The 15,166-nt window shown below is 45.1% G+C and overlaps 1 protein-coding gene across 1 annotated transcript in view; it reads left to right on the top strand.

The window, feature by feature from the left end:
- LRPPRC (leucine rich pentatricopeptide repeat containing) overlaps positions 1-15,166 on the top strand; it is a 210,322-nt gene that overhangs the window by 83,788 nt on the left and 111,368 nt on the right. The window contains exons 16-17 of the mRNA XM_068127929.2: positions 609-651; positions 10,516-10,619. Coding sequence (XP_067984030.2) covers positions 609-651; positions 10,516-10,619 — 147 coding nt within the window. The remainder of the gene's footprint in view (positions 1-608; positions 652-10,515; positions 10,620-15,166) is intronic.

The following is a 15,166-nucleotide window of genomic DNA, read 5'->3' as shown; positions in this document are numbered from 1 at the left end:
AAATCCTCTCTATCTCTTTGCTGATGACTCCACTCTCTGCCGCTCCATTCCTCACTGGAAGAACCTTGTTCTTGGGCCTGAAGAACACGCAATATCGCACCTGATATCTCCAAAATTAACGTGACATGTGTGCTTGTTGCCATGGACATACCCATACCCGATTAGAAATCCAATTTGCCGTTTTGAATGAATACAATTATGATTTAATCACTTTCGCTCTTTTTTTTGGGTAAGACAAGTTTTTGCGGATAAATCGGCAGTTTGCATCATCATATTTGGAGTGTGGCATGTTGTCACTGATCAACGGTCTCCTTTGCAAGGAACACACTGAGCAGTTTGACAGTGCTTACCCCCATCAAGTTGCGATTGGACCTGCTGTCACCTGATTATAAAAGCATGTGAACAAAAAGAGTCCATTGAACCAACCCACGAGCACCACTTATGATAATATGGTGTTTGCTTGATCTTTGTTTTTTTAATCTGAGGGCAATTCTGCGATAAGCCTGACAGGACGACTTGAAGATTAATTTTTATTGGTGTGCAATCTTGGAAGATAATGACAAAACGCCATGAACTGAAGACATGACATTTGCGTGCATTTGTTTCAGATTCTTCACTTGAGTACGTCGCAAAGTGATGGTCATCCAAAAGGTAATTCTTGTTCATTAAAATATGTTGGATTTGTAAGATTTCGTTTATCTTTAAACATTGTATTGCTATAGTTGTTCTCAACTTCCTCTCCCTTCTCTTGGAATTAGCCCGTACCCCATGCAGCGGGGGGAGATCGGGTTTTGCAATCTCTTGTGGGTCTATCTGTCTGTTAACTTAACATTTGACATTTTGTCCTCAAATTTTCTTCATGAGAATATGGAGAGCACCAATTGATAATTGAGTCCAAATGTCAAAGGGCACAACAGCGACAGTGAGTAAAAATAGGCCTTATCAGCCCATTCCTTACTGCGTATGAAACAGCCATTTTTTTTTTGACGCTTCTGTGTTTCTTTGTTACCATTTCAGCTTCAGAGTGTCTGTCAAGGCCATAACATTTTTACCATTTCAGCTTTTGTCATCAAATTTGCAACAAACCTTTATGCGAACATGGAGAACACTCGTGAACATAATATACACATGTGTACCTATATATATATATATACGTATACATATATATATATATATATATATATATATATATATATATCTACACATACACATACACATACACATACACATACACATACACACAGTGAAACCTTGACTTACGAGTGCACCAACTTACGAGTTTTCCGAGATACGAGCCGTCGCTCGGTCGGTTTTTTGCTTTGTGATGCAAGCCGAGATCTGAGTTACGAGCGAGCGAGCTTGGATATAAAACACGTAATCGTCGAAAAACATGAGCGAGGTGTGCGTGTTGTCGACTTGGCGAGGCAGTACGATCGTAGTACTTCTACGATATGTACGATTTTGAAGCAGAAGGAGTCGATAAAGGCCATAACGCCAGCCAAGGGCGTTAAGATTATTTCAAAGCTCCGGACCTCTGTCCATGAAGAGATGGAGAAGTTGTTGTTTGTGTGGTTGACGGAGAAGCAGCTCGCAGGAGATACCGTGACCGAGAGCATCATCTGTGAGAAGGCACGAGACATTTACGGGGATTTGGTGCAGCAGACGGCGGGAACATCAACGGACGAGGCATCGGAAGAGTCATTCAAAGCCAGTCGGGGATGGTTTGATAATTTTAAGAAGAGGACCGGCATTCACTCCATCGTCAGGCATGGTGAGGCAGCAAGCTCGGATGTGAAGGCAGCTGAAGATTTTATTATAACTTTTGCCGAACTGATAGAAGCCGAAGGATACATCCCCCAGCAAATCTTCAACTGTGACAAGACAGGGCTCTTCTGGAAAAAGATGCCGAGGAGGACGTATATAACGGCAGAGGAGAAGAGCATGCCAGGCCACAACTTGTTCAGAGTGCCGGCGATAGCTCGCCTTTTCTTTGTGGAAGACACGGTGAGATCCTTAACATCCAACAACTAATGGGACGCAAACGGGGCACCCAGTTTAGCGGTACACACATTGATGAATCACCCTGCCTGTGAAACACCGACATGACAGGTTATAGCTGGGTCGGGATTCAAACCCAGGCTGGACAGTTTAGAGTCAAGTGTGCGTACCTCCAGTCCAAGCCATCCTGCCAACTTGTATGCTGCATACAGGTGAAATATAAAGCGCGAGATATTTATATATATATATTTCAAAAAAAATTGGTGTGGTTTTTGGCGGGCTGGAACGGATTAATAGCATTTCAATTCATTTTAATGGGGAAATTTAATTTGAGAAACGAGCAAATTGAGTTACGAGCTCGGTCACAGAACGAATTAAGCTCGTAAGTCAAGGTCTCTGGAGATGGACTTGTAGCCTTGAGATTGTTCATTCTTCTCTACAATCTTGTCTGACCTCCTCAGACAATTCTCTGGTTTCTTTCTTTTCTCCATGCTTATTGTGGTACACACAGTGACACAAAACAGCAGAATGGATCCTTTTTTTTCTATTCAAACTGGTTGAATGAGTGATATATGCAACTCACCACAGTTAAGTTTAATTCCAAAGTAAAGGAGAATCACCTGCTTGAAATCCAATTATTTCTTACAACTTCTAAAAGTTGCCAATAATATTGTCCGGGCCATTTTAAGATTTCTGTGTGGAATAAGCCAAGATTTAGTAGTTTTTTTTTCCAGCTTTTTAGCTCACCTGGAACGAAGTTCAGGGGAGCTTATGCGATGGCGCGTTGTCCGTCAGTCCGTCCGTCAGTCAGTCAGTCAGTCCGTAAACACTTGACACTTCTTCTCCGAAACCGCTGATGGAATTGCGACCAAATTTGGCACGAATTGTGTTTGTTGTGTTGTGACTAAAGTTTGTTCACGGCATTTTTAAAAATCGTGGTCTAAGGGGGTTTACCGGGGGTCAGAGTGCATCCAGGTTTGACCCCTATTCCCCTCCCCCCAAAATAGGAATTTGCTTTTTCCTCAGAAACTACACACCCCATTTCGATGAAACTTTACCACAACCTTTACCACAGACCTGGATCGTCTGTTTGCCGTGTCGCGAGCAAGGCCTTTGCCGCGTCGCGAACGATTTGAAATCGAAGTAAAGTGATTGTTCCCATTTGTATTTTCGTTAAAACTGTATTTATTTATGGTGTTGTACGTATATTGTGTCCCGACGAAGATTTTTCGGTGCAAATCTTTCATACCTGTATTGAAAATCGTGTTAATTCGTGTCGTGTCTTGAGGCCTTGTACAGTGTGCACTGTACAACCTTGAGGCTTTGTTTTTCTCAGCGGTCCGTCGTTTGTGATCCAATAACTTTCGTTCTCTGTATTCCCAGTCTTTTCACCCATAGCCTACTTCCTTGTGTAAATCTCAACTCCAAAAAAAAACAAACAAAAAAAACATTTCCTTCTCTGTTCTCATTCGTTTATTCATTCTTATTCGTTCGTTCGTTCTTCGACCACGTGTTTCTCCCCCATTTCCCCAGATAGTTTTCACTCATTAACCTTCAATGTTTACACTTTCCCCTCAAGTTATGTATTCCGTCATATTTTATAACACCTTTTTCTTCTTCTTCTTTAAAAGGCTGCTTTCGACTTGCTCACCAAATCAATTCATCCCAAAAAAAATATCCATCTCCTATAATGCCTTTTTTCTACATTCCCTAAACTCTCCTGCACTCCATCCTCCATCCAGCGTCCTTAAACGTATTTTTAACTCGAAGGTCACAAGAAACTCATTTTGCAATAAATGTTCGTTTCCCATAAATCGTACACTTTCAAAAATCCAATCTCACCCCTCCCCTCCAAATCTTCCCCATAACCCCTCCCCTCCAAATCTTCCCCATCACCCCTCCCCTCCAAATCTTCCCCATCACCCATCCCTTTCAAATCTCCCCCCTTGCCCCCTCCCTCCTAAACTACCCCCTCACCCCTCCCCGCCAAGACGCCTCCTCGCCCCTCCCCTCCTAGACTCCTGCCTCACCCCTCCCCTCCAAATCTCCCCCATATCCCATCCCTTTCAAATCCCTCCCCTTGTCCCTTCCCTCCCAAACTCCCCCCTCACCCCTCCCCTTCAAATCTCCCCACCCTCATTGCTTCTCAATTTCCCCCCTCTCACTCCCCCTCCTCAAAGCGTCCTCCCCGCTTCTTCCCCCTTCAAACTCTCACCTCCATCTCCCCCAACCTTCTGCCTCGCTCTTCCCCCTCCTCAAATAACACCTCATTGTGGCTCACCCAATCACCATCAAACCTTTTGTCCGCCCCATCCTTCCCTTTCTCCGAGCTATTCTGAAATCTCTGACACACCTTCAACAGCTCTCCCTACCTCTTCCACCTCTTCCACATCTTACCCTACCCCTCCTCCCCCCTGTTCTGTATCTGATGCTCCCCCTTCCTCTTCATTAACGGTATGGACCTCAAACATCCGGGGCCTTCGTTCAAACTTAACTGATCTCTCCATACAGGTTGCTTCTGTCAAACCAGACGTGATCTGCTTAACAGAAACTTTCCTCCTTTATGATGTCTCTGATTCCATAGTATCTCTCCCGGGCTACTCCCTCCTCCGGTATGATAGACCTGAGCCTCGTCCTGGAGGCGGGGTTGCTATCTTTATCAAAAACTCTCTTCCTCACTCGCCCTGCACTGCACTCTCTCCACCTCACCCCCAGGAATACCTCTGGCTACGGCTTCCCCTTCGCTCCCACCTCTTGTTCATATGTGTGTTGTACCGTCCACCAAACAGTGATGACTCCATCTACATCTCGCTGTCTGATGATATGGACCAACTTCTATCTACTCATCCCAACTCTCTCTTCCTCATATGTGGTGATTTCAACTGTCATCATGCCAGTTGGCTGGGTGTGGGTACCTCTCTCACCAGCCATGGCTCCTCAGCAAAGGACTTCTGCGACTCACTGGGACTGACACAATCTGTCAATTTCCCGACCCGGATCTCAGTCAACGGAACATCTTCTCTTCTGGACTTGGTTATGACTAACTTCCCTGAAAATGTCTGCTGCTCTTCTTCTGCTCCGATCGGATCATCTGATCATGTCCTTGTTAAAGTGGACATCTCTCTGACCATCCTCAGGGAGCCTGCTCAGCGTCGACGAGTCTGGCATTTCACTCAGGCCAACTGGCACGGTCTTCAAGCAGCCATCAATCATCTGGACTGGTCTCCCATCTCTACCACCTCTGACATCAACTCATCCTGGGAATTCTTCCAAAGTAAATTGCTCTCTCTCATGCACAGATTTATCCCATCTCGTCTTCAGTTGTCATACCCTTCCTCCCGTCCATGGTACACGGAATCTTGTGGTGAGGCTGTTGCCCAGAAACAACTTGCCTTCGTCTCCTGGAAAGCAAATCCAACGGAAGGAAATCTCATTTCCTTTCACAAAGCCCGAAACAAGTGTGTGTCCACCCTCAGGAGAGCCAGGAAACAATATCTCTCCGTTCTCAAGACCGAACTCTCTTATCTGTCTCCCTCTTCCAAATCCTGGTGGCGTCTGGTCAAATCCGTTTCTGGTGTTTGTTCCCCCTCCATCCCCTCCCTTACCTCAAACGGCTACACAGCTGACTCCGCACGTGAAAAAGCTGAATGCCTCAACTCTGTGTTTGCCTCTAAATCTTGTGTCCCAAACCCATCCCTCTCTGTACCCACCATACCCAGTCGTACCCTGCTGCTCCTGGACTCCGTGTCCTTTCCTCCTGACAAGGTGGAAAAGTTTCTGTCAACCCTCGACTCTGATTCTGCAACTGGACCCGACGGCATCAGCCCATGGGTCCTAAAATCCTGCTCTGCTGCTCTATCTCACCCTCTCTCTGTTCTCTTCACCCTCTCTTTTGCTCAAGGTCAACTGCCATCTGCTTGGAAATCAGCCAACATCACCGCTTTGCACAAAAAAGGTGCAAAAACAGATCCTAGCAACTACAGACCAATCAGCCTTCTCCCAATTATCAGCAAAGTCATGGAATCCATCATTGCTTCGGATATGAAATCTTTCCTCTTCTCCAATGGCTTGATCTCTGATCATCAATTTGGTTTCAGACCAGGTCACTCTACTCTGGACATGCTGCTTCTGCTGTCTCAACAATGGATGGAGGTCCTCAATGCCAAACAGGAAATTAGAGCTGTCTCCCTCGACATATCACGTGCCTTCGACACGGTCTGGCACCCCGCTCTGCTCACCAAACTCTCCTCCTTTGGTATCCATGGAAATCTCCACGCATGGCTGGCGGACTTCCTCTCTAGTCGTCGTCAACGTGTGGCCCTGAATGGGTTTCTCTCATCTCCTCTTCCTGTTCAGGCTGGAGTTCCCCAAGGCAGTGTTCTGGGCCCCGTGTTTTTTCTGGTCTTCATCAATGATCTCTTTGACTCTCTCGAAAATCCTCTCTATCTCTTTGCTGATGACTCCACTCTCTGCCGCTCCATTCCTCTTCCCTCAGATCGGCAGTCTGCTGCCTCCTCACTCTCTGAAGACCTGGACAAAATCACAGACTGGTCAAACAAGTGGAACATGTCTTTCAATCCTGACAAATCTCACACTCTTACTATGTCTCTCCGAAAAGATCGACTGGACAACCCTCCCATCTACTTTCTCAACAATCCTCTCCAAGAAGTTCTGTCGCTCAAGATTTTGGGTCTCACTATCTGCCATGATCTTTCTTGGGAAAACCACATTTCCAAGCTGGCCTCCAAAGCCAGTCGCCGACTGGGCATCCTCCGTCGTGCGAAGTCCTTCCTCGGCACACCTGAGCTCCTCACCACATACAAGGCTTTCATCCGCAGCTCAATGGAATACTGTTCTCCCCTATGGGCCGGTGCTCCTGCCTCACACCTAGCTCGGCTTCATGCTGTTGAAACCAAAGCTTTCAGAATTATTGGAATCTCCCGCGATGAAGCTATCTCTGAGGGCCTTTCACTCACTCACCGCAGGCAGGTAGGTGGTCTTTCTGTCTTCTACCGACTCCTCTCCGGCCTTGCACCCCCAGCTCTCTCTGTGCTCTGTCCCCCAAATATTCCTCCATGTCGCACAAGATCTGCCAGCAACCCTCTGATGGTTAAACTGCCGAAATCTCGGCTCTCTGCTCACCTTCACTCTTTCATTCCTCTTTTCTCCCGCCTCTGGAACAAACTCCCTCACTCCCTTCAATCCCACTCCTCCCTCCAGGTCTTTAAAACAGCTGTTCACCACCATCTCTTATCTTCCCCCATCCAAAACCTTGATCTTTTCTACCCCCGCTAATTCACCCCAGATCCACCTTGTTTGAAATTCCAACTTCTTTCCTGGAAGTCCTGGCAGTGTCCATATGTTTTATACCTCTCCCACCGCCCCCTTCCCACGCCCCCCCCCCCCAAAGCCCTCGCCCTCTCTCAGATCTCTCGATGTCTCCATGTCTCTCGGTCCCTGCTCTCAAATGTTGTGTTTGTGTCCTTCCCCCTCTCTCCCCATCTTGTCTACCGCTCCCTATGTTATATGTTTTATGTGTCGGTTTGTCTTTCTGTGTGATTAATGTTCGCTCTTTCACGAGCCTCGATCTTGTATACAAAAAAAAAAAAAAAAAAAAAAAAAAAACCTTCATCACTCATCACTCGTGATGTACAAATGTTTGTTCAAGGCATTGGAAAAAATTGGGGTTTGAGGAGGTACATGGGGTGAGAGGGTGGGGGTTTGGGGGGGCATTGCCCCCCAAAATAGGTATATTATATGTTTGATTGTTTAAAGTCTTATGATTATGTTAGTATGATTCTACATGCTGCCCTGTCTTCTCGCAACCATTGAAATTGTTTTAAAATACCTTTAGTCAGTGCAGTGTACTGTTTATTCTTCCAGGTGAATGCCCAGCGGTATTGCCCCTATGTTTAGGACATCTCATCTCGATTCGCGAAGAGATTAACTTATAAAATGGGTTGTGATGCCCGGATGTCTGACCGTCCCGTCATCCGTCCATCCTTCTGTCCATTAACTTTCTATTTTTGCTCCTCTATTATTACTTGGTTGTTTGTTCTGAAACGTGACACATGAATACAAGCAGCGGCCCCCGCACAGCGACCCCCGAGCATCGATGTTTCAATTTCATATCATGGAGTGATGGTGTGTCCGGGGAGGGGGATCTCGAGAGATGGTTCTTTACTCGTCCCTTGTTCACCAACTGACTGCTCTGAAATCCGATACAGTTCTTCTACTCGATGGTCTGCAGGATCGCTCAGTCTTAGATTTATTTTTTTTTATGCCTGCGCCCCCGAAGGTGGCCGGAGGCATTATGTTTTTGGGTTGTCCGTACGTCCGTCCGTCTGTACGGGCGAAACCTCGTTTTTCCTCAGCAACCACATGTCCAATTGAAACAAAACTGTCAAGGTTGGAGTGACATCGATGCAGAAATGTTTTTATGATAATTGTGACGTCATAGGTCACATGGTATGGCAGCCATTTTGGATAAACGCAAATAATTTTTTTTTTTAATTCTCGGAAACAGCTGAATGGAAATTTTTTGAAACTTGGCACATTATCAAGTACTCCCAATAGGGAACAAAACTATGATGATGACATCATAGGTGAAGTGGTATACCAGCCAAAACTGTTTTAATCGAATTCCTTGTCCTAAAAATCTGAAATTGCATGCACATGATATATGACCCATTTGTATTGAAATATTAAATTTATGACATCATAGGTCAACACAAATTGAGTTACCTTTAACCACCTTTAGAGGCCACGTTTCCCCGCAAAGCGGGGGTTGGCCTTTTTCGGGCACAGTGGTTGTTGTTGTTTTTGTTGGTCCCCTTTTTGAAGCAATGTTTTACGGCCGGATGCCCTTCCTGCCGCCAACCCTTTTTGTCGCCTTTTATGACAAACAAGGAATTACCAGTGAACTGGTACTCAATTAGCCGACCTCGGAAGGATGACAGGCTGAGTCAACCCCCCTGGCGTTAATTCAGCGATCGACCGGGATTCGAACCCAGGATCCTAGGATCCCAAGCTGGCACCCTAGCCGCTAAGCCAACACCAGGGATTGACAGTTGAACGAGTTGAGGAAGACAAATGATGAATTGCGAAAGATGATGGGAATAGAGCCTGTGATTGATGCTGTGAAGAGGAACAGGTTGAGATGGTTTGGTCATGTGTTGAGGAAGGATGAAAGTGACTGGCTGAGAAGAGTGATGGAAATGAATGTAGAAGGAAGTAGAGGACGGGGAAGACCGAGAAAGACTTGGCTAAAGATGGTGAAAGAAGAAATGCGGGCAAGGGGGTTAACAAGGAGAGATGCAGAAAATAGGGCAAAATGGAGAAGATTGTCATGGGGGGACCGCAAGGCTAACCCCGGCTCTCGCAGGGAAAATGGCCTTAAAATGCATGTTGTTGTTTGTTGTTGACATCATAGGTCACATGGTTTGGCAGCCAGTTTGGATTGAAGGAAAATATTAAATAATTATATCTCTGAAATCGCTTGTCCTATCGATGCGAAATTTTACAAATATCATCTAATACCATTGTTGCATATGGTTTGGAAATGGTGATGTCGTAGGTCACGTGGTTTGGCAGCCATCTTGGATAGAAAAACGAACCTTGTCCGAACAACACAAAAATTCACAAACGTGATCCTCTACCCATACATATGCAGAAGGTACATTTTTCAAGGTCATATGTCATGTGGTATGGCAGCCATATTAGCTTGAAAGCCGATATTTAAAGAAATCCTTTCTCTGAAACCGCTTCACCGATCGATGTGAAACCTGTCATGTCTGGTAAAAATGTGATACTTGAAAACAGCTGAAGAGGTTTAAATCAAACTTGTTTATTTTTAGGACCATGAACGAGGGCATTTACCCGTTGTGGGACAATGCGGAGGCATATTGGCGACACATAGTCACATTGCTCTAGCTTGATTTAGGATCGGGGTGCTCCCAGGGGGGAAATCCCCAAATCAGCAGAAATCTGAACTACAACCTCAGGAGATGACTGTCAGGCCACTCGTGGCTGGTTTTTTTTCAAGGTCTTGTTTGTTTATTTTTATAAACAAATATCTTGCAGAAGGTCTGAAGAGAGTGAAGGGGCTGCAGCCTGCCTGTCTGAAGGATGAGGGAAGTCATGGCACAGAGTGGAGTCATCAGCAAATAGACATAGATGATCTTCCAGAAAGTCACAGAGATCATTGATGAAGATCAGGAATAGTACTGGGCCACAACACTGCATTGAGGCACTCCAGCTTTGGCACTCAACAGAATCCTTTAATCTCCTATTCCTGTCACACGTTGGCTACGGGAGAAGAGGAAGTTTGCAAACCATATGTGAAGTATGCCTTGGATGCCATAGCCAAAGAGGTTGGAAAGTGAGGTGGGATGCAAGACTGTATCAAAAGCATGAGACATGTCCAGAGAGAATTTTGATATTCCTTCTCGTTTTGGATGTGGTTATTTACGTTGTGCCTTCATGTTATTTTGTGTGTGCTTTTTCTTTATTTTGCAGATTGTGTTGGCGAGTTCCTGTTATCGCTTTTTTCACAGTTTCAAAATGATCTAACAGCAAGGACTCATGAATTGGCCCAGCTGTTTGCAGAACTGAAAAGTGTGGTAAGTTATTTTCTGGTGTCTAATTATTGTTTGGGAGTATTGTGGAAAATGATTTGCCAATCTTGTTTCACCTCTGGTAATCCATCTGCAGACCTTATGTATATATGCCATCTTATGTATATATGTATATAGTATATGCCATCAAAGTACCATCCACGAATAAACAGTTTTGTATTTCATTTTTAGCTCACCTGGACTTTAGTCCGGCGAGCTTGTGCGATCGAGCTGTCTCCATAGGCAAGTCAGTCAGTCAGTCAGTCAGTGATGGAGTCTGTAAACACTTCACTTATCATCGCTTGAACCAAACACACAATTTTGATGAAACTTGGCCATAGATTTCACATCTGATGCCTAAGGAAGGTGTATTGTCCACATCAAAGTCTGTGCTTATTAAGAAGATTTACAGGGGGGAGGGGAGCGGTTGGGGATGTTTGACACCCCCACCCCCGCCCCCTACCCCAAGATTGGATCTGGGGGGGTGGGGGGAGGGGTTTCGTGGGAGTTGCTTTGGTGCTGATCTAGGTGAGATTCATGACCCGCAGTCCTATTTTTAATTATTTTGTAAAAAGTTCTACAAAAAAAAGAAAAACTTCCCCATTTTGACATTATCAGGTATTATGTGTAGATCGTGACAAAAAAAATCTCAATTTTCTCCATTTTAAATTCAGGCTGTAACACAACATGTGAAAAAAGTCAAGGGGTGTAAATACTTTCTGAAGACATTATATATATATATATATATATATATATATATATATATATATATATATATATATATATATATATATATATATATATATACACACATATACATATACATACACAGTCACGTGAAAAAGTAAGTACACCCCATGTAAAGTTTTGACTTTTTCAACATACAGCTATTTGATCTTCATTTCAGCAATATTGATAGATAAAGGTGATATACAGGGTGCCTCAAAATAGATGGAACCCATTAACATGATAATAATTTATTACTCAGACAAGAAACTCCAAAAAAGATTACATTTCCTGGAAGCTGATATGATAACAATTAAAAAACTGAAGATTTGAGGTCTCGAGCTCAAAGGATACATTTATTAGAGCACATGTTCCAAATGACCGCCTTTGCGCCTTAGACACACTTGAAGCCGACGAGCGAAGTTGTCAATCACCCTGACACACTCTTCCTTCCTGGTGGCACGAATCTTCTGGGTGATGGCCACTTTCAGTTCAGAAATGGATTGAGGACGATTCTCACACACGTCCTTCAAGAACCCCCAGAGATAAAAAATATGTGGGGGTTCAGATCGGGTGAATGCGGAGACCACTCGGGTTCACGGCGCCTGCTGATCAGCCGATCAGGGAATCGGTGGTCAAGCCACTCCATCGTGATGTTGGCTGTATGTGGAGTTGCCCCATCTTGTTGGAACCATTGCACATCTCGATTCACGCCACGACGTCTCCCAAGTCCCCTCCAGAACATGTTGAGCACCACAATGTAACGCTCCTTTGTGACAGTGACTGCCTCCTCGTCTGCGTCTTCAAACGAAAACGGTCCGATTATGCCATGTTTTGAGATGGCCACCCAAGCCGTGCATTTCACAGAGTGCAAGGGCCTCTGAAGCACCTCATCTGGGGCTTGTGTGCCCCAGAACACATTGTTCTTGCTATTGACATGCCCACAGAGCAAGAAGTGTGCTTCGTCACTGAACCAAACATCATCAAGAAAGTCAGGATCCTCTTCGATCTTGTTCTCGAACCACCGGCACATCACAACACGTTTTGCCATGTCAGCTGGTGTGAGTTTATGCTTGATCTGGATCTTGTATGGGTACAGCTGAAGATCCTTGATCAAGATTCTTTGCACTGACGCACGTGAAAGACCCAGCTCTTGGCTACATCTTCGGATGGACTTTTTCGGGCTCCTTCCAACAGAATGTCTCACCGCATTCACATTGTCAGGAGATCTTGCAGTCATCTTCCTGCCAGAACTGGGTGTTTCTGCCTTCTTGAGGCAGAAAACTTCTTGTTTCTGCCTTTCTGCCTTCTTGTTGAGGTTGTTTACTGATCCAGTGGCTTGAAATTTGTGTGCCCAACGATAAATTTGGTTTTTCTGGGGATAGTTGTTGAAGTTGAAATTCCTGCGAAATTTTGCTTGCACCGTTTTGAATGATTTCGTCTCCAAATAAGTAGTGACGCAAAATATTTTTTCCTCCTTTGTCCAAGGCATTTTGATTGATAATTATTAGTTGTTATGGTCTCCTCTCTTCAAATCTGAAAAAAAAGAACAAGAACATTTATATTGGCAGAATTATTAGCAGTGACATGGATTCCATGTATTTTGAGACACCCTGTAATATAACAAATATCATGAAACATTTACATTTTGTAGTCCATTGTATAATGTAAATAAACATAAATGCAAATTTTGCATGTGGAAAAAGTAAGTACACCCCTACATTTATCACAACTTCAAATACCTAAAATTAGAATCAGGTGCACCAGCTCAGGTGCAAATAATTAGAACATCGTCAGAGAGGATATTGGAGGAACCTGTCTTATTTAAACCTGACATTTAGTTTGGTTTTCTCTTTGTTGTTCAAGTGTGTGGCGTCACCATGCCTAGATCAAAAGAGCTCTCTGAGGCCTTCAGAAAGAAGGTTGTAGATGCCTACGAGTCTGGGAAGGGATTTAAAAAGATCTCCAAACAATTTGAAATCAATAATTCGACTGTCCGGAAGATCATCTACAAGTGGAGAAGATTCCAAACAACTGCCAACTTGTTCAGGCCAGGCCGCCCCAGCAAGTTCAGCCCGAGAGCAGACCGCAAGATGCTGAAAGAAGTCTCGAAGAACCCCAGAATGTCATCACGGGACCTACAGGTAGCTCTTGCCACTGTTGATGTCAAAGTGCACAAGCCTACCATGAGAAAGAGGCTGCACAAATTTGATCCACATGGGATTTGTGCCAGGAGGAAACCTTTGCTGTCCAGAAAGAACATCAGGGCAAGACTAAAGTTTGCCAATGAACACCTAGGCAAAGACCAGCACTTCTGGAACAATGTGCTCTGGACAGATGAGTCAAAGGTAGAGCTATTTGGCCACAGTACCAGAAGACATGTTTGGCAAAAACCAAAGACAGCATTTGACCACAAGAACCTGATACCAACTGTAAAGCATGGTGGTGGAAATATTATGGTTTGGGGCAGCTTTGCTGCATCAGGGCCTGGGCAGCTCACCATCATATAATCCACTATGAATTCTTCATTTTGCCAGAGGGTGCTTGAGGATAATGTGAGGCCATCTGTCGGAAAGTTGAAGCTCAACCGAAGATGGACCTTGCAACATGACAATGACCCTAAACATACCAGTAAATCCACCAAGGAATGTTGCTAAACATACCAGTAAATCCCCCCCCCCCCCCCCCGCCTCAAACAATGCCCGCATAAATCCTGGATTTGACATTCGTGGCAATTTCCAGGAACATATCCCCTGCAAATGTTGGGGTCCGACTGAATATATATATATATATATATATATATATATATATATATATATATATATATATTGTTACTGATCGCGGTTTAGATGGTATGATGGGCCGAGCGGATGGTCCAACCGCGACCGTTACAGGATCCCCGATTTCACCCAAACGTTGGCCGGATCGCACCGCGGCTGCTCAATGAGGGAAAAGACTAAAACGATGAATGCAAAGAAGAAAAGGAATAAAACGAGAAGACGGACAGAAGAGTAATTGGATTTATTGTACACACACAAGCAAAAAGGAGCAATCAAGTTTATTTACAACACATAAGACGCAGGTGACACAGTGCAAATACTAGCTTACCTACAGACTTAATTAAATACCCAGGACAGAACAAACAGAACAAACTCACGTACACAAGAAGGATGGAATGGCAGGAGGTGGATGGCTGGAGGGAGAGGGAGGTCCAAGGGGGTCCTGCAGCACAACTTGCGCGTTTAGCCGCCGCCGTTCCTTCACGGCCTTGCTCAAACCGCCGTTCAGGCCCCCAAGCTGCTGTTGTGGCTGCTGTGGACATCGCGTGCTTTGCCAGGCCTTGTCCGACTCGTCTGGTCCAACCCTCAACTCTTTCTTGGTCCACTCACTCTTTACCACCGACTCCTCACCGCAACCAACGCAACCAACTGACCACCACCACCGACTCCTCACCGCAACCAACTGACCACCGACTCTACTGACTGACTCTTCACGACTCTCTTTCTTTTGACGACCCTCTACTGGCAACCGACTCACGACTCACTTGCGTGCGCGCCTTTTATAGCGCCTCCGGCGATTAAGCCGCCGGCCTTTTGGCCACGCCCATCGGGGTGCTCACCTCGGCCCTGGTTGGTCGCGCGACCCTCTGGCTCCGCCCTTGATGACGACGGGCGGGCACGCCTTTCTTCTCCGATTCGAGCACATGTTCAATGGTGGTTTTGGAGGGGAGGTAATTGGGAATCGAGGCTCGGCAATGACGAAAGGGGATGTGAAGGAAATGGGGATTTTGGGGATGGGAATGAAAGGGGATCTATTCTCTTTCACTG

The sequence above is a fragment of the Myxine glutinosa genome, chromosome 9 (genome assembly GCF_964187855.1).
Source record: "Myxine glutinosa chromosome 9, kmMyxGlut1.1, whole genome shotgun sequence".
In the NCBI taxonomy this organism is placed as follows: Eukaryota; Metazoa; Chordata; class Myxini; order Myxiniformes; family Myxinidae; genus Myxine; species Myxine glutinosa.
Note: the sequence above shows the minus strand (reverse complement) of the source record. Positions and strands in the feature narration are given on the sequence as shown.